This window comes from Mercenaria mercenaria, chromosome 17 (assembly GCF_021730395.1).
Source record: "Mercenaria mercenaria strain notata chromosome 17, MADL_Memer_1, whole genome shotgun sequence".
NCBI lineage: Eukaryota > Metazoa > Mollusca > Bivalvia > Venerida > Veneridae > Mercenaria > Mercenaria mercenaria.
In genome coordinates this window covers 49,834,801-49,859,194 of record NC_069377.1, presented here as the reverse complement: position 1 = coordinate 49,859,194, position 24,394 = coordinate 49,834,801, and the positions used below count along the sequence as shown (strand labels likewise).

The window sequence follows — 24,394 nt, the reverse complement described above, 5'->3', positions numbered from 1 at the left end:
GTAAAGTTTTATTAAATAGGTATTTCTTAATATACTGTCTCTTTTTCAATATCCTCTTTATACTGAAAATACTCAAAACAAACTAAACTTGCATTTTCAGAATATTAATAATTAAACTTACATTTTCAGAACTTATTAATAATCACACAGTCAATAATATATATAAAAAATAAACCTTCATTAATATTTCCAAAGTATATTTTGGATTATCTTTACCCCTTTAAGAAAAAATAATGCTACAAATTTTCACAATACTCAGTATATATAATCTGCATTACAAGAAAAAATACATAAAACATTTCAAAATCATTAATTTTTATTGACCTCCCAATAATTAAAATATAACTTCTAGAGAACAAAATAAAAATGGGAGTGAAAAGTCACCTCTTTAAAGAAAATGGGAGTGAATAGTCAGGGGAGTGAAAAGACTTGGGAGTGAAAGAGCTGACACCCGTAATGTCGCGGTACTTGACATTCGACGTAACCACATTAAACAAGAAACAACACAACAGTGTATTTCTTGTCTTTACCACAATATTTCATGTCATATGCATCAGTAACTGTGTGAAAATGAATAAGATATCATTCAAGAAACATTCATGTGTACTTTGAACAACAACAGTCAGCCATTGTTATCGTGTGACGTCACATCACTAATGTCGCGGTATAGGTCAACAATTGTGTCAGTCAAACTGTCATAGGTTATAAAACACTAAATATAATTCAAACATTGAAAAGCTATATAAGTCAAAATAACAGGAACACTCAAAAGCCATTAAACGCCAATTTAAACGTTTTATATTATCTGTTTACATTGGCACTATCGAAAATATTCTCCTCTGTGCAGCAGACACACCAGATATTTTGCAAGTAAATCACAAGGTCGCGGGCATGGTCATAATGTAGCGAAGCCTAAGAATCGTACTAGTACTTAATATTTTCTGTTTGATAGTTATCTAACATGTTAAAATTCACTGCTCAGTAGCATGGGTGTATTTTGAGGAGATGGTCAGAGGGCCCCCATCCCTTCCTCCCCCTTAAAATCCGTCGAGTTAAGACGTTTTGATGTTTCGCCCGATACCGATATTTCATTCATTTTTCTGTAGCTGGGGGATGTTATGTAAAATTTTGTGTGCTCTAACCTATAGGCGGGACTTAATTTGCATAATTAATGAGGACAAATGCCGATCGGCTGGTAGACAAACTTATAAACATTGCAAATATTTCCTTAAGTCAGGGATTTTTGCAATAAATATGTGAAAAATACGATTTAAATAAATCTTGACAGATATTTAGCAATGTAACTGCAGGTAGGAACATTTTTCGCCAGCATGAGTAAAATAGGTCATGAACTTCCCCGGTAAACACCACGTAGGTGGCGCAACTCAAATACCGCGAAATTAGTGATGACGCGAGATTAGTGATGTTGAGTATAACAGTTTTCCCATAGACTTACATTGTAATGTTTTGGGTTATAGCCCTTTCCTAACATTTAAACTTTTGATGCCACCTACCCAGGGTGAAAGAACTATTCAAGACCTAAAAGAAAACAGCCAGAAATATATATGTTGACCATCATTTTTGGGCACTTTTTTCACCCGCAAGTCAGTAACCCCAAGTCCGGCAGTTAATTATTGTTTACATTTCATGAAAATACTATATCACTAAAACAAGCAAAATTTTCAAGCAAAATACATCTTCAAATATTTTTTCCTCCATTAATCATGGCTTAGAACCTCAATTTAAGAAATAAAACAGTTTTCAAACATATTCAACAGATATTTCACCAATGAGAGACCACTTTACATCTTAAATATTTGTCTCGGAATACCATATACTTTTTCAACCAATCAAACACCCTGTTAGTTACTTCCCTTTGACCTTTTGATATTTTACGTTGTCTACCTAGAGGTCTCAACCAGAAACAGTCAAAACTGTGGTGGAAACTGTGGTCAATTGAAATTACGATTTATCAGTAGTCACGATTTTTCTTTAGCCCTAACTGCTTACCTGTTGTTTTAAATCATAAATAGTAAATAAAAAACATAAGAACAGGACATGTTTATCAAGAATTTCTGTTGTAAAAAATTTAAACCTCTAACGTTTCAATCGTCTTCATGTAATGGCGGTCGGAGGCATGACCAATGAAAACGCTGCGTGTAGTAATGTTTACCGGTGATCGGCCATTTTCCAATATGTAGTACACTTGCGTTAAACCTTGGCATTTTTTTAACTGCCATGGTTTGAATTTTTCTCAAGAAATCTCGGTAATATATACATCATTTAAAAGGAAAAATTACAGGCTTTCTATGTATGTATTTCTTTTTTTTATCCGTTGCATTATTATAACATAATTCCCGCCCAACGGATTCCATTGGGTGTTACCTACGCAAAGAAGAGGACAGTGCTACCACATTCTTTACCTTTTCTGGTTTGTACTCTGAGGCGGATATCGACAAGTCAAAATAATATAACGATATTCAACTCTCGAGTACAATTATTTGGACTAGGGCTGTGATTACTATCATTCTATTCTGTAGGGGTCCAGTTACAAGTACTTTCTAGTGATTCCCATTGCTGTGCAGGCCACGGCCACCGTAAAGGTCTGGGTTGAAGAGACGATAACGTAACTGGCCAAACTTTATTCTCCAGCAGGGGTGTGGAATTCATATGTTCAACTTGTCCGACTGAACTTTTTGATGGCGGACAAGTGAGTTTTCGCATTCCGTTTGTCCGTGGACAGGCACAAATTTTCTGGTTTGAAATGAAAAAAAGGAAAGAAAAATTTAGAAACGCTGAACAGTGCTTCAAGTTTATGGAGTTTATAAAAGAATTTGACGTACAAAACGGATGTTTCACCCGCTGAGGGCCTCTCGATTTCTCCAGTTTTGGGAAAACCATACTGCGTCTAAATTTAGCAGCTCTTTCTCTGCATTCTGATTGGTTCCCTGTCACGATCTCGCGTGATTTTTGCACACAGTAACTTGGCAAATTGAAACCGGAAATGTAAACAATTATCACAAAGTTTTGAACAAATTCGTTGTTACAACTTCGTCTGCAAACAAAAATGGAAGTCAACAGTCAAAGCACAAAGAGCTAGCTAGTACGAGTCAGGAAGTTTCATGTTGTTTTTTTCTAACAGTCAGAAAGTGTCATGCTTTCTCACATAATGTGAGTCACACTGGTTCACATGGCATGATGAGCAATCTTTTAGGTATTTCTGTTGAATGTTCAATGGCCTCGCGGACGAACACAAGCTAAAGTGTCGACAGCTTATTTTTAAAACAGCTACAGTATTACACTTTATTATGTTTGCTTTTGTTATTGTCCAAAATAAACAATTATTTGCATGCTAACGTGTTGAAAATCCGGGCAAGTAAGCTTTGACTGCAGACAAGTAGATTTTTAAGTCTCGTTTGTCCGTGGACAATTGAAAAATATTGGGATTTCCACACCCCTGCTCCATATCGACATTATAGGATAAATTCTGTTTTCCGGTATTAGTCACCAATAAATACCCATTTCTGTTTTATGGTGAGGTGGGTATCGGCCATTACGCTATATAGTGGTAACGTTTAAGATTATCCTTTTTATGCCCCCGGCATCTACTGATGCGGGAAACATATAGTGATTGTCCTGTCTGTTCGTTTGTTCTTCCATCCGTCCCTGCGAGGTTAACCAAATGGGGCCATTTCGTCTAGCATCAATACCCCTTATTAGAATGACTTGATACTAATTCAGGTGTAACCTGTGACCATTCCTTACCTTCAGACATTACCTGACCTCAGTTTGACCTTGACCTTGAATTTGACCTACGAGGTTAACCAAATGGGACTGTTTCGTCTAGGATCAATACCCCTTAACTAGAATGACTTGATACTAATGCAGATGTAACCTGTGACCATTCCTCATCTTCAGACATCACCTGACCTCAGTTTGACCTTGAACTTGACCTTTTTATGCCCCCGAAGGGAGGCATATTAGTTTTCAACTGTCCGCCCGTTAGTTCGTTCGTTCGTTAGTCACAACGTTAACTTTTTGCATGAAGGCACTTTACTCGCGAACCACTGCACCCAGGACCTTCAAACCTCACATGCTGATAGTACTTATTGAGTACACCACCCCTACTGACTTTGGGATTACCAGGTCAAAGGTCAAGGTCACAGGGGCCAACGTTAACTTTTTGCATGAAGGCACTTTACTCGCGAACCACTGCACCCAGGACCTTCAAACTTCACATGCTGGTAGTACTTATTGAGTACACCACTCCTACTAACTTTGGGGTCACCTGGTCAAAGGTCAAGGTCACAGGGGCCAACGTTAATTTTTTGCATGAAAGCACTTTTCTTGTGAACCACTTCACCCAGGACCTTCAAACTTTACATGCTGATAGTACTTCTTGAGTACACCAACCCTACTGACTTTGGGGTCACCAGGTCAAAGGTCAGGGTGCTGCGGGGCATTTGTCACCATTAGTGACAGCTCTTGTTTTGGACTTGGGTTGCTTTGTATTGACAAGGATGCCACCGGGGGCATCAAGCGTTTATTGAATGCAGCTTCTTGTTTCAGGGTTTAAACAAAGAAAATGTATAAAAAAAAAAGGTATTGCAGATTATCATAAAACATTGTTATATTTAAGATGTAGCAAAAATAACCCCAAAGTTTACTTATTTTTTAAAACTTATTGTTTATTCTATGCTGCCGCTTCCGTAGCTTGATACTGATGTGAAATTATTCGAATTTATCAGGGTAAACAAATTTTTTGTGCAAAGATTTTGTTGCCGAGGTCGTAAAATAGTATTTTTATTGTGAGAACAAAAGAATTTTCCTAAATCCTTACCTTCTGGCAAAAATAATCGCTAATTTTATACACGGTCGTTTTATCGGTTAATCCTGCCAGCCACCCTGACCCTGTTTACGGAAATACCGGAGAACAGGATTTATCCTATCTTTATTTCCAACCCGTAAATCTGTCCAACCTCTTCATACATTTTTTTTCTTCATAATTTTCTTGACCCAGCACCACCCATGGCGTAATAGTAAAGTGTGGATGATGTAGATGGAGTGGCTACAAGCCAGGTGCAAATGCACAAATTTACCATAATGGGCTTAGTTGGTATTCCAAACTTCTCCAAAAGTCTGTTTTGAATCTGTGCACTCGTGATCTGCAAATCATCTCAACAGTTAACACCAAAAGTCGGGGTTCCATTCATGACTGATATTTCGGATCCAGAGAGTTTTTCCAATCTTGACATTTCCAACCTGTCAAACATCTCAAAATTTTCTACTTTTAGTAGAAGTACAAATGCAAGCCTTTCAGAGTCTTCTCCTAGTAGAAGTACAAATCTGTCAAATGGCCGTCTTGTTCAAGTCCTATGAAAAATCCTCGACAGAAACTTCGAACCAACAACAGCAGGGTTGCCAGTCCCAACATATAAAGTGTATGTAGCAAAGAAAAAAGCTGCCTTTTTGGAACTTCCTCGACTGTGAATTGTGATGTGATATGTGGTTGTGAGACTTGGCACAACCCTTCCGTCAGCGATGCAGAGATTCTTTCACCAAACTTGAACTACAGTGTCCACTGCAAAGACCAACAAGATGGGTATGGAGGCAGCCTGATCCTTGTCAGAGACAACATTCAGTGTGAACGTGTTGAAGTAGATACAAAATGTGACATTTTATTATGCCCCCCCCAATGAAGAAGGAGGGGTATATTGTTTTGCAGATGTTGGTCTGTCGGTTGGACAGTAGGAATGTAGACCAGTCCGTTTCCGGATGATAACTCAAGAATGCTTAGACCTAGGATCATAAAAGTTGATAGGGAGGTTGGTCATCACCAGCAAATGACCCCTATTGATTCTGAGATCAGTATGTCAAAGGTCAAGGTCACAGTGACCTGGAACAGTTAAACTGTTTCCGGATTATAAGTCAAGAACGCTTGGGCCTAGGATCATGAAAGTTGATAGGGAGGTTGTTCATCACCAGCAGATGACCCCTATTGATTTTGAGATCAGTACGTCAAAGGTCAAGGTCACAGTGACCCGGAACAGTTAAACCGTTCCGGATGATAACTGAAGAACGCTCGGGTTTAAGATCATGAAAGTTAATAGGGAGGTTGGTCATCACATGACCCCTATTGATTTTGCGATCAGTAGGTCAAAAGTCAAGGACACAGTGACCAGGAACAATAAAACAGTTTCTGGACGATAACTCAAGAACGTTTGGGCCTAGGATCAGGAAAATTGATAGGGAGGTTGGTCATGACGTGCAGATGACCGGTAATGATTTTAAAGTCATTGGGACAAAGGTCAAGGTTACAGTGACCTGGAACAGTTAAACCGTTTCCAGATGATTACTTGAGAACGCTTTTGCCTAGGATCACAAAACTTGATAGGGAGATTGGTCATGACCAGTAAGATTGAACCAGAACAGTAGAATCTTTGTTTACAGTGAGCACACAATTTCTGTTCCTTGTGCAATTACAGAATGCATCAAGGGGGCATTTCGTGTTCTACGAGCTCTTGTTTATGAATTAGATTTAATTTTTATGCCCCCGGCATCTACTGATGCGGGAGGCATATAGTGATTGTCCTGTCTAGGGATTTTTCTAGAGCGTAATAGCAGGGCGCATCGCCCTGCCCATTTTTAGCGCCGCCCTTCTGCCCGAAATCGCCGCCCTTTTGCCTTTCTTTAACGCCCCTTTGCCCTTTTAGCACCGCCCCTTTTACCATTAATTAAGTATTTCTAAACGAACTGCCCATCAATCAGCTGTCAAAATACCATCCCAAATAATTGTCAATCGATACGAAGTTATGACACGCACCGACTATACACAGGTGCTGTGTATTTGCCCGAGGCATGTATGAAGTATCGGCATGCAGACGACGGCCGACCGAATCGTAACAAACAACAATTACATAGGTCAGCAATTAAAGCAAACTGCAAAACAGAATAAAAAAGTAGAAAAAACATATCTTAAAACAAAGTCTGCTGCTTATTAAATGCCGATTAATGGCCAGTAATTATCGGCAATTAGCGTGGCACCTCGTGTCAATTTTGTTGTTCACAGTTTGATCTCGGTTGAAGATAACAGTACGCCTATCAGAATATCTATGATTTTGTTATATTTATTTCATCAAAATACTATTAAATTTGTATGATATTAATTTTGTTTAAAAGAAAAATAAACCACTCGATCTTTTGCAGAACGTAACGGCAATCTCAGAATTTAGCGTAGACAGTCAGCGCGTAGAGTAGTTTCCCTTTACCAAAATGGCGAAAATCGTAAACAAAATTATTTTGAAGTTGGAAAATTGTCTACACCTTTGTATAATATGCACCCACGATTCTCGGGGGAGGGGTCCGGGTTAAAAAAAAAACTGTGCATTTATACACGAGTATCAACGGTACGTTTAGTAATGTAATGAATGTATAATGACAGATATGCACCAGAATTATTCAATAGACTAGTATCTTTATGGTATATTTCTAATCAAGAAAACTTTCAAGACAAAAATAATGTATGCAAACATAAAACAAACTGCATGTATTTATAAATGATAAGCATGTTATATATACCAACAGGTATTAATGCTTTTTCCTGACATTCAGATTCATTGCAAATCTTTCTGTAGTACCTTACAATGTAGACATTACAACAAAAACCATGGAAATCTGTCTTATGATTTTCGTAGACAAAGGTACGCAACGCGCAAAATGCACCCTGCCCCTTTTAAGCAGCACCCTGCCCTTTTTAGAGGTCTAGAAAAATCCCTACTGTCCGTCTGTTCGTTTGTCCATCCGTCCTTACAAGGTTAACCAAATGGGACCGTTCTGTCTAGCATCAATACCCCTTACTAGAATGACTTGATACTAATGCAGATGTAACCTGTGACCATTCCTCATCTTCAGATATCACCTGACCTCAGTTTGACCTTGACCTTGTTTTGGACTTAGGTTGCTTTGTATGGGCCATCTCTTGGTTAACCAAATGGGACTGTTTTGTCTAGCATCAATACCGCTTACAAGAATGAATTGATACTAATACAGATGTAACCTGTGACCATTCCTCAACTTCAAACATCACCTGACCTCAGTTTGACCTTGACCTTGTTTTGGAAAATCTATCGACAAAGATGCAACCGGGGGCATCAAGCATTTATTGAACGCAGCTCCTTGTTTTATCTGAAAAGCCAAATGCTGGTGGAGTTTATGTATACATCTTTGTTGTGATCCTTTCTCTAAATTCTGCTAGGGGTCAAAATTTTTTCTTGGGTTGAAAGTAGTGGTTGCTCCAGAATTTGCCCATAACTTTTAGCCAATATATAGCTAGTTTACACTAACTTTGAACCATTTTCTTTTCATTTTTGGAAAAGATTGAATTGTTTTCAAAACTTATATTTCAGACAAATGAGTTACGTTCATATTTGAAGGAACTAGGAGCAGACATTGCCGAGAGCAGTGGTGAAGACAATGTCAAGGACTTGGTAAATTGTATAGAGGGCAGTGATGTCTGTTGGAAAGAAATCAATTCAGATACAGGTGTGTTTTTTATTTGATTATTTATTATACTCCCTTTGAAGAAGAGGGTTGATTATTTACGCCCATTTTAAAGAGGAGGAGTGTATTGTTTTTCATCAATGTCAATCGGACAGTAGAATAATATTAAATATATACAGAATGCTTTGATTCACAGTCTTCAGACTTCAAAGGATGATTGCCTTACCCCTATGGTCAGTAGGTGACCCCTATTCTGTTGGGGGTGGTGTAGGTCAGATGACAAGACCACAGTGATCTTGAGACTGCTGTGTTCCCACTATAGTGTTTCATCTAGCGCTATTTAGCCTGGCATGGCGTCAAGCCTTTTTAAGCCCTGCCCACTTGCCCTAACCGTCTGAAACTCTTAAAAATGCCCTTTTTTCATTCTGCCCACCCATTAATTGCTGACATTAGCAGCCTTAATTGACTGACTCCACCCACCGGCATCCTTCTGTTTTTGACCTGTCACACAGATCATGTATACTGTAGTATGCCCTAAAGCGTGTATCAAAATTCGGTCGATACGGTAGTAAATATCAGCTGACAAGTCACAGTTAGAAAAGTACTGGTAATTTCCAGGAAACTACGGTAGTCCATGGTTAGTACTGGTACTAAATTGCCCCAAGCCCAGGCCCTTATTCTTCAGCACCCAGGCCTTTTTCAAGTCTATATACAACACTACTCTACTTTTTTTACTTTTTTGTGTTTTTGTACCCCTTACCTAAGAAAAACAGAATTTTCTTCAGAGCAAAAAACATAGCCATGAGAATGTTCAGACCCAGTTAACTTGAAAGTTTTAGGCCTTAAAAAAAAAAATCTGTAGTACACATGCCAGACTGGGTAATAGCACTCTTGATTTGGGTTCATTTTCTGATGAAAAGTGTCAGTTTTCCTTGTACCATTACGATGGTAATGCATAAAGTTTATTTGATGTCAGCGCTTACCCTGTGTTAGACTGCAGTGATTTTTTTGCTATTTTTTATAGCCAAATACAGGCTGTTTCCCCTAGCCCAAAATAGCTATATTATCCCATATTTTTTTTAGATATTTTCAAACCCGATTACCCCCATGTTACTTCAGATTTACAACTTGTGCCGCTGTTGTCACACTAACTTTGTTTACTTCTTATTAGGTGCCAAAGTTCAAAAGTACATTGGCATCATTTCTTGCAAATTGGTACTTTGCCTGTTTACATGATAATCTAATGACTAGATTTTAAATTTTTTTTTCTGTATTGCATTTATCATGCTACATTTCCTGTGCAAAAAGCCACTGATTGTGTTGAAAAAAAAAAGTCACTGGACTGTGTTCAGAAATTTAATAGTCTTGGAGCGACTGCTAATGCACAAAGAAAAACCAGTCCATTGTGACAGCACGGGATGAATTATTAGTTATACTACAGAGTTATGGTTATAAATAAACTACCACATGGATAAAGATAAATAAATTCTGATGACTGGGATTCTTATTGATTTTTAGCTCACCTGAGCACGAAGTGCTCAAGGTGAGCTTTTGTGATCGCCCTGTGTCTGTCGTCCGTCGTCATCAACAGTTTGACTGTTAACACTCTAGAGGTCACAATTTTAGCCTAATCTTAATGAAACTTGGTCAGAATGTTACCCTCAATAAAATCTTGAACGAGTTCGATATTGGGTCATCTTGGGTCAAAAACTAGGTCACCAGGTCAAATCAAAGGAAAAGCTTGTTAACACTCTAGAGGTCACAATTTTGGCCCAATCTTAATGAAACTTGGTCAGAATGTTACCCTCAATAAAATCTTGGACGAGTTCGATATTGGGTCATCTGGGGTCAAAAACTAGGTCACCAGGTCAAATCAGAGGAAAAGCATGTTAACACTGTAGAGGCCATATTGATGACTGTATCTTCATGAAACTTGGTCAGAATGTTAATCATGATAATCTCAATTCCATTTTGAATCTGGGTCATGTGGGGTCAGAAACTAGGTCATCAGGTCAAATCAAAGGAAAAGCTAGTTAACACTCTAGAGGCCACATTTATGACCGTGTCTTAATGAAACTTGGTCAGAATGTTAATCTTGATGATCTGTAGGTCAAGTTAAAATCTGGATCAGGTGGGGTCAAAAACTAGGTCACCAGGTCAAATCAAAGGAAAAGCTTGTTAACACTCTAGAGGCCATATTTATGACTGTATCTTCATGAAACCTAGTCAGAATGTTAATCTTGATGATCTTTATGTCAAGTTCGAATCTGGGTCATGTGGGGCCAAAAACTAGGTCACCGGGTCAAATCAAAGGAAAAGCTTGTTTAAACCCTAGAGGCAGTATTTATGACCATATCTTAATGAAACTGTCTTGATGATCTTTAGGTCAATAGGTCAGGTGAGCGATACAGGGCCTTCATGGCCCTCTTGTTAAAAATACCCTTCCATTTTCCAGTTTTGTTATGCGCATGGCCGTACTAGGGCACATGAATGAGAACACTGGACTGAAATCTAATTCTGCGCAATTACTAAAGGAAACTTTGGCCTACTGTTGTCAAACTTCATAGGATGGTTCATTGTAGTCAGTAGATGACCCCAGTTGTTTTGGGGGTCAGTAGGTCAAATGTCAAGGTCACTGACATCTAGACAAAAATGGTTTCTGTTCAAGTACTAGAAAATGTTTTGGCCTACAGCCATTAAACATATGGGATGATTGCCTGTGCTTAGTAGGTGATCCATATTATTTTGGGGTCAGTAGGTCAAGGTCATGGTGACCTCAAGACTGAAAATGGTTCATCCTAGTTTGGCCTGTAGTTTTCAAACTTCATAGGATAACTGCCTGTGGCTGATATGACCCCTGTTATGGGGGTCAGAGGGTAAAAGGTCACGGTCATAGTGATTAGTCATCTTGGGACTGAAAATAGGACAGGTCATCATGGGGGGCTTACATGTTTTACAGACAGATCTTTCTAAGATTCACCAAGTCTTTTGACTTCACTTTATGATTAAAAGAATGAAAATAATAAATTCATGCCAGCACAAAAGAGTGCTTTTCATAATTTCAATAGAAAATAATGATTTCATATGTTTACATTTCTGGACAGAAACTTCGAACTTACAACAGCAGAGTTGCCAGCCTCAATATACAAAGTATGTAGCAAAGAAAAAAGCTGCCTTTTGGAGCTTCCTCGACTGTGAATTGTGGTGTGATATGTGGTTGTGTTTAGTGTAATATGTTTTCACAAAAGCGTCTTTGATTTTATATAAAGTTAAATTGTTTCTTTCAGATTTGGAGATGGTGTTCAATGGGATTATCTCAATGATGTTGCTTATTCCATCGGAACTAAATGAAGACCCTGTGCATCTATTCAGTAAAAAACTTGCAGATTGTCCTAAAGGGGACAAGAAGGGCAGCGTGAGATTACGAATGTAAGTTAAATAGAATGTGCCATCCTAAAGGACTGGCATAGAAAATCATTTTTACTGTGAAAATAGTTTTTGTTGCCTGTATTTTAGACACTATTTCACCTAGTCTCGAAACTATTTATTTAAATATGTACAGTGATAGGAAGTTGGGTCACCAGTGTCCTAGGGACACACATCTGGTTTTTAAAAGAGTAAAGGAACAGACAGTTAACATATATTTAATGCTGCATCTGTTAAATGTATTTCGTGTAGAATTAGTCTGTGTTTTATATATTGATAAAACAGTCTAACCAAAATTACAGACAAGTAGAGAGGCCAGTTGGACTGTCCTAAAGACCACCAGTTTTGTTTCTTAAGTATTCAAACATTTACAGTGTATTTTAACCTATGAATAAAGACCACATCTTGCAAATATAGACTATTTTTTGGTCACACCAGTGTGTTCTACAAGATACCGGTATATCAGCTTGTGTCTGAAGTGTTATTGAAATATTCCATTGTCATATATATACTGTAAAATCATTAATATTTTTAGAGAACTAGTTTTTCATGGATTTTATGGTTGTATCAAGCCACCAAATTCAAAAGCCTAACAATCAAACAAAACTGTCATTTGTTTTATTTGCATAAGTTGAATCCACGAATTCCTGTACCCATGGAATGGCCAAAGCCATGCCATCAAAATTTCACAGTAGACAAGATCTTTAGTAATGTATTGTTTCCAGATTATCGAACCTGTTCCATGGGTTAGAAGACAAGTCTCACTTGAAAGCTGACGTGTATCTGAGCCTGTTACGTCTCTCACGAGATGCAGACCTTGCTTCAATGGTAATCACAGATCTGGATCAGGTAAGGTTCTTTGGGTTTTTTGTTGGGTTTCAAGTTACAATAAAGACTTACTTGTAGATTCATCTTTAGTCACTGTGGAAAACATCAGACACTCCTTCAAGGACGCAGAAGTTTAAAAGCAAGATAAGCCCTGGTTGTGATGTGTGTTTTATATATCAGCAGCTTTTGTGGCTGAAGTCATTAGTGACTGAGTCCTCCAACTCAGGTTCATGTAACAGAAATTATCAGAACAAGATAGCAGGGCCCTCAGTCTGCTGTTTTTACCACCGAATTTCGGCTGCTTACCCCCTTGAAATCATAGGTTTTTTCCCCCTAGGATGGGCTTAAAATTCCCTACTGACTGTCACGGTCAGGTTGGAAAAAAACTGATCAAAATCGGACAAGAAATAGTCAAATTATGGATGTTTTTCTGTGTGTATGTCACCAGCTATTGCTATCAAACTGTTTCTTTAATTTGTTTTGACTTTTGTGAGCTTATTTGTACAGACAATAAATATTCCCCCTTTTAGCAAAATAAACGACGCTGAATTTCCCCCATCTGACGGCTGCGGACCCCTTCCCCCAAAGTAGGGTGAGGGCCCTGAGATAGTAGTGATGCAGAATCCAGACTAACTTGTAATGTTAACATACAACTGTTACATACTGGAAACATTGTTGAAAAACTGCATTAATGTCCTCAAAGGCATTTGCACAGTCACATTTTTAAATGGCAGTGCAGTTTCCCCAAAAAAACCAATTTCTGAAGGCTAATCTTTTTGCATTTTAGCCAAATTATTCATCACTGTTGTTATTGACATGGAAATAACAACGATGGTGCCTTGTCAGAAATAGAATGCTGAATAGTGTAGCAAAAGCATTGTTATGAATACACTGAAATTATTTTTATGCCCCCGGCATCTACTGATGCGGGAGGCATATAGTGATTGTCTTGTCCATTCGTCTGTCCGTCCGTTCGTCCGAGCTCACATTTGCATACTTAGGTGGCTATAGGAACAATAGATAACTGTACTTTTTCTTTGATGTCATTCATTCCGTAAGGCTTTTATGTGGCTATTTTTCTCTTACGTGGCTAAAAGAACAATACATGTAGAGAGAACAAAAAAGTAGCCACATAAGTATACATATGTAGGAACGTCCGTACGTACGTCTGAGGTTAACCAAATGGGACCGTTTCGTCTAGCATCAATACCCCTTACTAGAATGACTTGATACTAATGCAGATGTAACCTGTGACCATTCCTCATCTTCAAACATCACCTGACCTCAGTTTCACCTTGACCTTGACCTCGTTTTGGACTTAAGTTGCTTTGTATGGGCCATCTCTTGGTTAACCAAATGGGACCATTTCGTCTAGCATCAATACCCCTTACTAGAATGACTTGATAATAATGCAGATGTAACCTGTGACCATTCCTCATCTTCAGACATCACCTGACCTCAGTTTGACCTTGACCTCGTTTTGGACTTCAGTTGCTTTGTACTGGGCCATCTCTTGGTTAACCAAATGGGACCGTTTCGTCTAGCATCAGTACCCCTTACTAGAATGACTTGATACTAATGCAGATGTAACCTTTGACCATTCCTCATCTTCAGACATCACCTGACCTCAGTCTGACCTTGAACTTGACCTCGTTTTGGACTTAGGTTGCTTTGTATTGACAAGGATGCCACCGGGGGCATCAAGCGTTTATTGAAGGCAGCTTCTTGTTTTCATTATCGCACTGTACTAGATGACAATTTAGAGAATATACATACTGCTATGGTAGCAAATAGTCAAATAACTTGACCAAAAAGTGGCTTTGTGTAATAGCTTTAAAAGTAAAAAATTTTTTTTTCATGGAACTTAGGCAGAGCACATGGACTTGGTTGGTGGGTAGGTCAAAGGTTAATGTCACAAATTGCGCAAGTTCAGATCTGTCTGTCATCTTTCATGTTCAGAGCATGATTTAAAAGTTATTCAAGGTATTGATTTGAAGCTTGGAATATAGGTTGGTGGCGATGAGACGCTGTACAGAGTGCAACAACCCACATTACATTCCCCACTGGCCCGTATACTTGATCTACTTCAACATTAGCCTTCCACCCCAAAAAAATTCACTTTTACTTTCTTATACCATATGATAGTATCCCTCCACCTTCATTACAAATACAGCAGTATAAAAACATTGCCCATTATTTGTCACTTGGCTTGGCTACATCCTCAAGGTGGTGTTGCTCAACTTCACTTGATTTAAAACTTCAGGTGTGTGTTGCCTTTCTTTTGGGGTGGTCTTGTTTTAGTTTTTTTGTCCGTTCATTCAACTGCCTGTCATTCAGTCAGTCACAAATCATAGAATCTGCCATAACTTTAAAATTGCAAAACACTTCTTCATGAAACACCTTTATGCATGTCAATTTATTTTGTTCTACTTTCTGTCTGTTAGTCTGTCTGCCAATCTGTTAGCAACAAAAGATGGATACTGTGTTAACTTCTGATGACTGTACAAGATTTTTTTTCATGAATCCCAGTTCATGGACAGAGGTTACTTGAAGATTATGTACGACCTTTAATTCAGTTTCTCTTCCTCCACCATTAAAGCTGGAAAGTCGCCATATGACCTATCATGTGTCGGTGCGACGTTAAATCCAACAAAAAAAAAAAAAAAAAAAATATAATTCAGTTTCAATGTAAAAATATGTTTCTTATGGTAAGGAATAGGGCAAATAACCTGTCAGGTAGGAGACTTTTACTGCTGGACAGTAGTCTTACTATTTGATCATAACTAATATATAAACTTTTATTTCCTGGAACTAATATATATAAACTTTATTTCCTGGAACAGGTTAAAAAGTGGATCTCAGAGTGGGATATAGGCACACAGAAAATCCAGAATATCTACAGGGCCTTACATGAAACACTGATAGCAGCTAAAAATAGGTTGGTGCAACAGATCAAATATTTTTGATCACTTGCCCCTTGCTGATGTGGGTTCGAGCCTTACTTGTGGTGTTAAATTCTTCATGTGAGGAAGCCATCCAGTTGGCTTATAGTAGGTCGGTGATTCTACCCAGGTGCCTGCCATAATGAAATAATGCATGGAGGAGCACCTGGGGTCTTCCTCCATCAAAGCTGGAAAGTTGCCATATTACATATAGTTGTGTTGGTGCGATATTAAACCCAATAAAAACAAAAAACAAAATTAATATTTTTATGGATGTTTTACATACAGTTGGAAATATTTTTAATTTAGATTAAGTTAATTCTGCAGCATAGGTGTGGAAATCAGATTGAAGTGCTTTTAAACCTTGAACTGCATAGAAGCATGTCATTCTAATATTTGATAAGTATAACCCAGAGGTTAGATTTTATTTTTCTCGGATATAATTTCAGCATACATGTAAACAAATAAAAAATTCTGTATATGAAATTTTAGTTGAAAATTCAGTGTTTACAGTTACTGTTATTAGGTGTTTATTCCTTGGAAATAGTTGAAAGTACCTCATTTGTAAGAGTTTGCATGTAGTGTGTAACTTGGACCATGATGTTATTTTCAGTGAGCATGCAACTAAAGTGATGATAGAGTTACTGGGAACCTACACTGAAGACAATGCTTCTCAAGCCAGGGATGATGCACAGAGGTTAGTAACTGTACTTGTAATAAAGGAAACTGCTATGATATTGAGAGAAAGGATAAGTTCAGTTCAGTAATTGGAGCCCCAAAAAACATTAAGATTTTTTTGTAACAATCTTAATTCATGCCAACAAAGGTTCAGCATATTCTCCAAACAAACTTTTGATTTAGGACATGTAGTTAAATGCTCATACAGATAATATTTCAGTTACTGAAACTTTACTTGGGGCCTCCAAGGCCAAGTGGTTTAGGTCGCTGACTTCAAATTACCCACACCTCAAAGATGTGGGTTCAAAACCTCTCTTGGGGTGTAGAATTCTTCATGTGAGAAAGCCATTCAGCTGGCTTATAGAAGGTTGATGGTTCTACCTAGGTGCCTGCCAATGCCTGAATGGGCACCTGGAGTTTTCCTCTACCATGAAAAGCTGTCTCAAAGTTTTTTTGGGTTTTTAGCTCACCTGTCACAAAGTGACAAGGTGAGCTTTTGTGATCGCGCGGTGTCCGTCGTCCGTGCGTGCGTGCGTCAGTAAACTTTTGCTTGTGACCACTCTAGAGGTCACATTTTTCATGGGATCTTTATGAAAGTTGGTCAGAATGTTCATCTTGATGATATCTAGGTCAAGTTCGAAACTGGGTCACGTGCCGTCAAAAACTAGGTCAGTAGGTCTAAAAATAGAAAAACCTTGTGACCTCTCTAGAGGCCATATATTTCACAAGATCTTCATGAAACTTGGTCAGAATGTTCACCTTGATGATATCTAGGTCAGTTTCGAAACTGGGTCACGTGCCTTCAAAAACTAGGTCAGTAGGTCTAAAAATAGAAAAACCTTGTGACCTCTCTAGAGGCCATATATTTCACAAGATCTTCATGAACATTGGTCAGATTGTTCATCTTGATAATATCTAGGTCAAGTTCGAAACTGGGTCACGTGCCTTCAAAAACTAGGTCAGTAGGTCAAATAATAGAAAAACCTTGTGACCTCTCTAGAGGCCATATTTTTTATGGGATCTGTATGAAAGTTGGTCTGAATGTTCAACTTGATGATATCTAGGTCAGGTTCGAAACTGGGTCATGTGCGGTCAAAAACTAGGTCAGTAGGTCTAAAAATAGAAAAACCTTGTGACCTCTCTAGAAGCCATATATTTCATGAGATCTTCATGAAAATTGGTCAGAATGTTCACCTTGATGATATCTAGGTCAAGTTAGAAAGTGGGTCACGTGCGGTCAAAAACTAGGTCAGTAGGTCAAATAATAGAAAAACCTTGTGACCTCTCTAGAGGCCATATTTTTCATGGGATCTGTATGAAAATTTGTCTGAATGTTCATCTTGATGATATCTAGGTCAAATTTGAAAGTGGGTCAGGTGCCATCAAAAACTAGGTCAGTAGGTCAAATAACAGAAAAACCTTGTGACCTCTCTAAAGGCCATATTTTTCATGGGATCTGTATGAAAATTGGTCTGAATGTTCATCTTGATGATATCTAGGTCAAGTTCGAAACAGGGTCATGTGCGGTCAAAAACTAGGTCATTAGGTCTAAAAATAGAAAAACCTTGTGACCTCTCTAGAGACCATACTTGTGAATGGATCTCCATAAAAATTGGTCAGAATGTTCACCTTGATGATGTCTAGGTCAAGTTTGAAACTGGGTCACTTGCCTTAAAAAACTAGGTCAGTAGGTCAAATAATAAAAAAACCTTGTGACCTCTCTAGAGGCCATACTTTTCATGGGATCTGTATGAAAGTTGGTCTGAATGTTCATCTTGATGATATCTAGGTCAAGTTTGAAACTGGGTCAACTGCGGTCAAAAACTAGGTCAGTAGGTCTAAAATTATTAAAATCTTTTGACCTCTCTAGAGACCATATTTTTCAATGGATCTTCATGAAAATTGGTCAGAATTTTTATCTTGATAATATCTAGGTCAAGTTCAAAACTGGGTCACATGAGCTCAAAAACTAGGTCACTATGTCAAATAATAGAAAAAACGATGTCATACTCAGAACTAGGTCATGTGGAAAGAGGTGAGCGATTCAGGACCATCATGGTCCTCTTGTTTTGTGCATTAAGTTTTACTCCTCTAATTGTCCGAAATTCTGACTTGTGAAATTTAATGAATATGAGTTTCATCAGCGGCATTAACTTTGGATTGAAAGTAGAGCTGCTTTCCCACTTTTGGGCAAATATTATAATTTGAATTGTTTACTGTTAAATCGTTAATATTTGTTGGGGATTTAATTTTTGCGTCAACCCACAAAATTAAATCTCTACAAAGCAGTAAAATTCCTGTTTATTCTTTGTTTAAATCCATTAATTTATATCCCCAGAATAGCTGTTGCAGTCAGAAGCACAAAATTTTGTGCCCACAAACTTAATTGATTTCACAGTATTTGTTTCATGAAGGAATCGTAGCAAACTTCTCACCTGTGCTATAAATGTAAGTAAGAAAAAATGGAAGAAATGACACACAGGTTCTACTTTGGAAACTTAGATGACCCTTGGTGCAAGAGAATGTTCTAGCATTTAATTCTTTAGAATGTTAGATTCATTTACATGTTACATTTTCTTTACAATACAGAGTGTCTGGCCTAACCTATTTTTAGTATGCATAGTACTCTTTTCTTGTTTTGTAGGTGTATAGTGACCTGTTTAGAAGATACAAACACATTCTTGTTAGACCATCTTTTAACCTTGAAACCTGTTAAATTTTTAGAGGGAGCACCTATACATGATGTAAGTTTTCAACTGTTTCGTAATAAGCAAAACTGAGGATATGTCTGCATCTGAACATAGTGCCAAAGCAGTGTAGATTAAGTATTCTGAATTGAAGCTTTTTTACAGAAGATTTGCTTTATAAAATTGGATAGTTACCAAAATACTATAAAACAAATATACCATTATAAGACTGTGTAATGTGAACGTATGACTGAGCATCTCGGCCATGTCCTTATACCACTCATCTAAGAGCTTTAGCTTGGTGATTTGAATCCAGATATTTTGTATGTACTTCAACTGGTTTTCAGATAAGTGCTGGACTGAGCCTGAAATAATGCCCAGAGGAACACCTTGGGTCTTCTTCAACCAGTTAAAGCTGGAAAGTGACATGACCTGGACTTAACCCAACAAGGAACAAACAATCATAAACTTTACTATATGTAGTTTCGCTTTGGTTTGAGATGTACTTTGTAGCCATATTCATTAATATACCAGCGATTTACTAGAACTATTTCTAACATGTTTTTTGCAGTTGCTGACAATATTTGTGTCTGGGAAGCTGTCAGATTATCAACAATTTTACAAGAATAAGAAGCCATTTATTGATTCATTAGGTATGTATTATTGAAAAAAACAACTGTTGGTTTAGTGGTAACACACTTGTCTGTCAGTCCAGAGGTCCAGGGTCCAAATCCTTGTCCAGACATTTTTTAAATTCTCCTGAGTTTTCCCCCTACCCAACTAATATGCCAGTACTTGTTAAACCCAGGAAAAAGGGCATCGCATTTACTGGTGCTACAGAGGGGCATGTTAGATAACCAGGCAGTCCATTTGCAAAGAACTAGGCTAACATAAATCGAAAAGATTTCTTTGTCTTTGTTGTGGGTGCTTTCTCTGGTTTTGTCCCTATGGTCAGATAGCTCTGTGTCTACTGGTAGAGAATGAACCTAATTTGTATGAAGCATTATGAAAAATCTATGTGGAGCAATTTTGTTCAATGTAGAAAATCAATAATGCAACATTAAATGAAGAATCTAAGTAATTTAGAGGTTTCCCTAAATTTCATTTCACACTTCATACATATACCTTGTGACCATTTCTGTATTTAATGGGAATTTTAAGGAGCTTAGTGCAACAATTTTACATTCATTGTAAGTTAATGTCAGAATTCTAAACGGTAAATCAAATGAATCTGATGTTTCAGGTTGCTTTTCATTTCACTCTTCATACCTCTCATTCATATATGAATAATGATTCTTCTTGACTCTTTCTTGTTTCACTCTGGTTTGAATCATTATGAATGACTTCACTTTGTTATGTAGAATTCTGAATGTTTCTCTTTTGTTTGACTGAAAAATTGTTGAAAAAGACATTAAACCGAACACTCACACACTCACTCCACATTTGTATGAAGCATTATGAAAAATCTATGTAGAACAGTTTTGTTCAATATAGAAAATCAGTAATGCCAGAATAATCATAGACTCTAAGGATTTTAGTGTTTTCACTAAACTCTATTTCACACTTCATACATTCAATTTTTCTGCTGAATTTCTTTAAGTTAATCGTATTAGCAGGCTATTTGCAATGTTCAGCATTTAGTGTTTTTAATCTGAATAGGATTTTTACCTGTATGAAGCATTATGAAAAATCTATGTAGAACTGTTTTGTTCAATATAGAAAATCAGTAATGCCAGAATAATCGAAGATTCTAAGGATTTTAGTGTTTTCACTAAACTCTATTTCACACTTCATACATTCAATTTTTCTGCGGAATTTCTTTAAGTTAATCGTATTAACAGGCTATTTGCAATGTTTAGCATTTAGTGTTTTTAATCAGAATAGGATTTTTACCTGTATGAAGCATTATGAAAAATCTATGTAGAACTGTTTTATTCAATATAGAAAATCATTAATGCAAGAATAATTGAAGATTCTAAGGATTTTAGTGTTTTCACTAAACTCTATTTCACACTTCATACATTCAATTTTACTGCGGAATTCCTTTAAGTTAATCATATTAGCAGGCTATTTGCAATGTTTAGCATATAGTGTTTTTAATTGGAATAGGATTTTTATGCCCCCGATGGATTCTGTGTGCATCCATCCTTCTGTGTAAATTCTTGTTCGGGCTGTAACTCATGAAGGGATTTTGAAATAATGGCATAAATGTTCGCCATAATGAGATGACGTGTAGTGTGCAAGATCCAGACCCCTAGCTTGAAAATATTTGACACAAATGTTAAATATATTGAGATGTGTCTCGCTTAGGACCCGGGTCAAGGTAAAGATCAGGAAATGATGTGTGATTTTTTTTGCGCAGACAACTGTAGCATTCTTGGGCACGCTTGAGGGCATTTGTCATGAATAATGACCATTCTTGTTTAATACCTTTATGAAGCATTATGTAAAATCAAGAACTGTTTTGTTCAATGTGGAAAATCAGTAATGCAAGAGTAATTGAAGACTCTTAAGGAATTTAGTGTTTTCACTAAACTCTATTTCACACTTCATACATTCATTTTTTCTGCGGAATTTCTTTTAAGTTAATCCATATTAACAGGCTATTTGCAGTTTTAGCATTTAATGTTTTTAATCAGAATGGCATATCAGTTAATGACATTGTAGGATTTTTACCTGTATGAAGCATTATGAAAAATCTATGTCGAGCAATTTTGTTCAACGTAGAAAATCATTGATGCAATATTAAATGAAGAATCTAAGGATTTTAGTGTTTTCACTAAACTCTATTTCACGCTTCATACATTATTTACAAGAATATGTCTACCTTAATTTTTATGAATCTAGCTTTCAATGAAAATAGGTTGCAAATTTTAGGGAGCTTCAAACCACAGATTGTATATCAAGGTAAAAAGTTTAAAAAGTGATATATTTTGGGTTTGAATTATTATAGAGGGAAGAAATAAAAAAAAAATTCACATGTCTGTAGTGATGGGCAAATCGGTTAGATTTGCCAACCGATTAATCGGCATAATCGGACAAGCCAACCGATTCGATTAATCGGATATAATCGGATAATCGGTTACTCTAGTTGTACAGTGTATGTTTTATGTCATTACTTAAGAAATGAACCACACAGACATCAAATATCCTACTTCTATTGTATCCCTTTATAAACATAAGTAAGTTAACAGCATAAAAGTAAAATATTTGGGAAGATAGTAAACTTCAAATCAGGTACTGGTCTCAATTTCACTAGAGACTCTTATCCAGTGATATATTGTGATATTAAATTAAAATTATAATGAGCTAAAAAAGTATTAACGATTTATTAATTCTTAAATTAATAACGACTGGAATGATTTCAATCCCTCAAAATCAAAAATTGAAAATACCTTTGCTGTAAGTCTAACAGCATGCTATGCATACTGCCATACTAATGTCAAGAGTTTAGATTGATGTTTTTTCCAGCTTAATTTTGTAAAAGCCATATATCTTCCAAAATCTGGGTGGTCAAAGACGAATTCAATTTCCTTCGAGACTTTGGAGGAAGCCATTTTTACGTAGAGTAGTTTCCCTTAGCGTAATTGCCCCACAGAACAGTAAGTACCAGAAAGAAAAAGGTCAGAAACAACTAAATTATCCGTTTAGGGTGCCAAGTAATTAATCGGTCAGGGAAAAGTGAAGCCGGCAATCGCGTTCATGAATACAACACCGACGATTATTCGATTGTCGCCGATTGTCGGCCCATCACTACATGTCTGATACTGCTGTGAATGAAAAGGTTATATTATAGTCTATTTTCAACAGTATTGCATGTATATATCTGCAGTCAGTTATCTGGATTCCAGACCTGTACGCGCTAGTCCTGTGCAAGCATGTAGCAGCTTTCCAGTGTTTCTGCGTATGTGCTAAAGGTTCTAGGTTCTGCTAAAGGTTCTAGGTTCTACTAAAGGTTCTAGGTTCTGCTAAAGGTTCTCGGTTCTACTAAAGCTGCACTGCTAAGGCATCATTGAAAGTCTATTTTGAACATGTTGTTTGATGTAGAAAATCATTGATGCAAGAAAAATTGAAGATTCTAAGGAATTGAGTGTTTTCACTTGATTCTATTTCACACTTCATACAACTCATATATAACTGTTGACTGGGTATTAAGTTTGGGATTTGAAAGACAAGGGACATATTTACGTTACCTTAAATTTGGGCTTCAGTACAGTCATATTTTTTAAGATATTTCTGCTTAATTCTCACAAGTGTTTTTGGTCCCTCATGGTTGTGGGATGACTAGTGTTTGAAAAGAATTGTAGCAACGGTTTTACCTGATCAGAAGTGGCAACTAATAGGGTCTGAACCCCTGGTTTTGCTCTATCTCAGTAATTCCAGCAGGTATAGAAGTTCTGATTCCATACCTTATATTTCTGTTTTGATGTAAAGTTGATGTGAAACCAAAATTTTTAGTCCTGTTTGGTGCCATATATTAATCTTTACTGTGTTGGGGCACTGTAAAACCCCAAACAAAAATCATACAGATGTTTCAGATACAGCTCTGTTTGCAAATATTGATGAAAAATAAAGCATGGCATACAGTACCCAATGTATAGTTTTCCCTTCACTTTGTACTTTCAAACTAGAAGAAATTAAGAGTGTCCAAACAAAATAACCAGTAACTCCGTATGTCGGTGCGACGTTAAACCCAACAAAATAAAAAATAAAAGTAACTCTGTAAGGTATTGACATTTTTGCTAAAATCCTCCTTCCATTGCTAACAGGATTATCACATGAAGAGAATCTGCGTAAGATGCGGTTGTTGACATTCATGCAGATGGCTGAGACCAGAAAGGATATTGACTATGCTAGTATACAGAAAGAGATGGACATGTCTGAAAGTGAAGTGGAAATTTTCATCATTGATGGTATGATAAAAATATGTAAACTTAGCTCCACTTCTTATGCTGCTTTTAAGGTCAGTTACGGAGTTTCACCATAGTCAAGTGGCTATGTCTGTTACTTCAAATTACATGCCCATTACTACTGTGGGGTTGAGCCTTGCCATAGTTGGAATATTTTACGCAAGGATTCCATCCTGCATGCTTACAGTGGCTTTAGGAATGTTTTAGCCCATCGCAGTGTTAATGCCAAGGGAGATAATGTGTGTTCCTCCATAACAGCTAGGTCTTATTATTACATAAATTGTTTAAATGTTCAATTTAACAGAAATATAAGGTCTGTTTTAGTTATTTGATAACTTCTTTAACACCTTAAAAGTTTCCCAAAGTTGCACTGTGATATTGTAAATTTTATCAAATTGAAACTGGCTTACTGAAATATTTCTTG

General features: G+C 37.1%; 1 protein-coding gene across 1 annotated transcript in view; it reads left to right on the top strand.

Annotated features, from left to right (window-relative positions):
- LOC123536100 (eukaryotic translation initiation factor 3 subunit M-like) overlaps window positions 1-24,394 on the top strand; it is a 31,597-nt gene that overhangs the window by 5,759 nt on the left and 1,444 nt on the right. Inside the window, exons 2-9 of the mRNA XM_045318919.2 lie at window positions 8,406-8,541; window positions 11,787-11,928; window positions 12,651-12,774; window positions 15,597-15,691; window positions 16,309-16,392; window positions 19,018-19,117; window positions 19,632-19,713; window positions 23,830-23,973. Coding sequence (XP_045174854.2) covers window positions 8,406-8,541; window positions 11,787-11,928; window positions 12,651-12,774; window positions 15,597-15,691; window positions 16,309-16,392; window positions 19,018-19,117; window positions 19,632-19,713; window positions 23,830-23,973 — 907 coding nt within the window. The remainder of the gene's footprint in view (window positions 1-8,405; window positions 8,542-11,786; window positions 11,929-12,650; window positions 12,775-15,596; window positions 15,692-16,308; window positions 16,393-19,017; window positions 19,118-19,631; window positions 19,714-23,829; window positions 23,974-24,394) is intronic.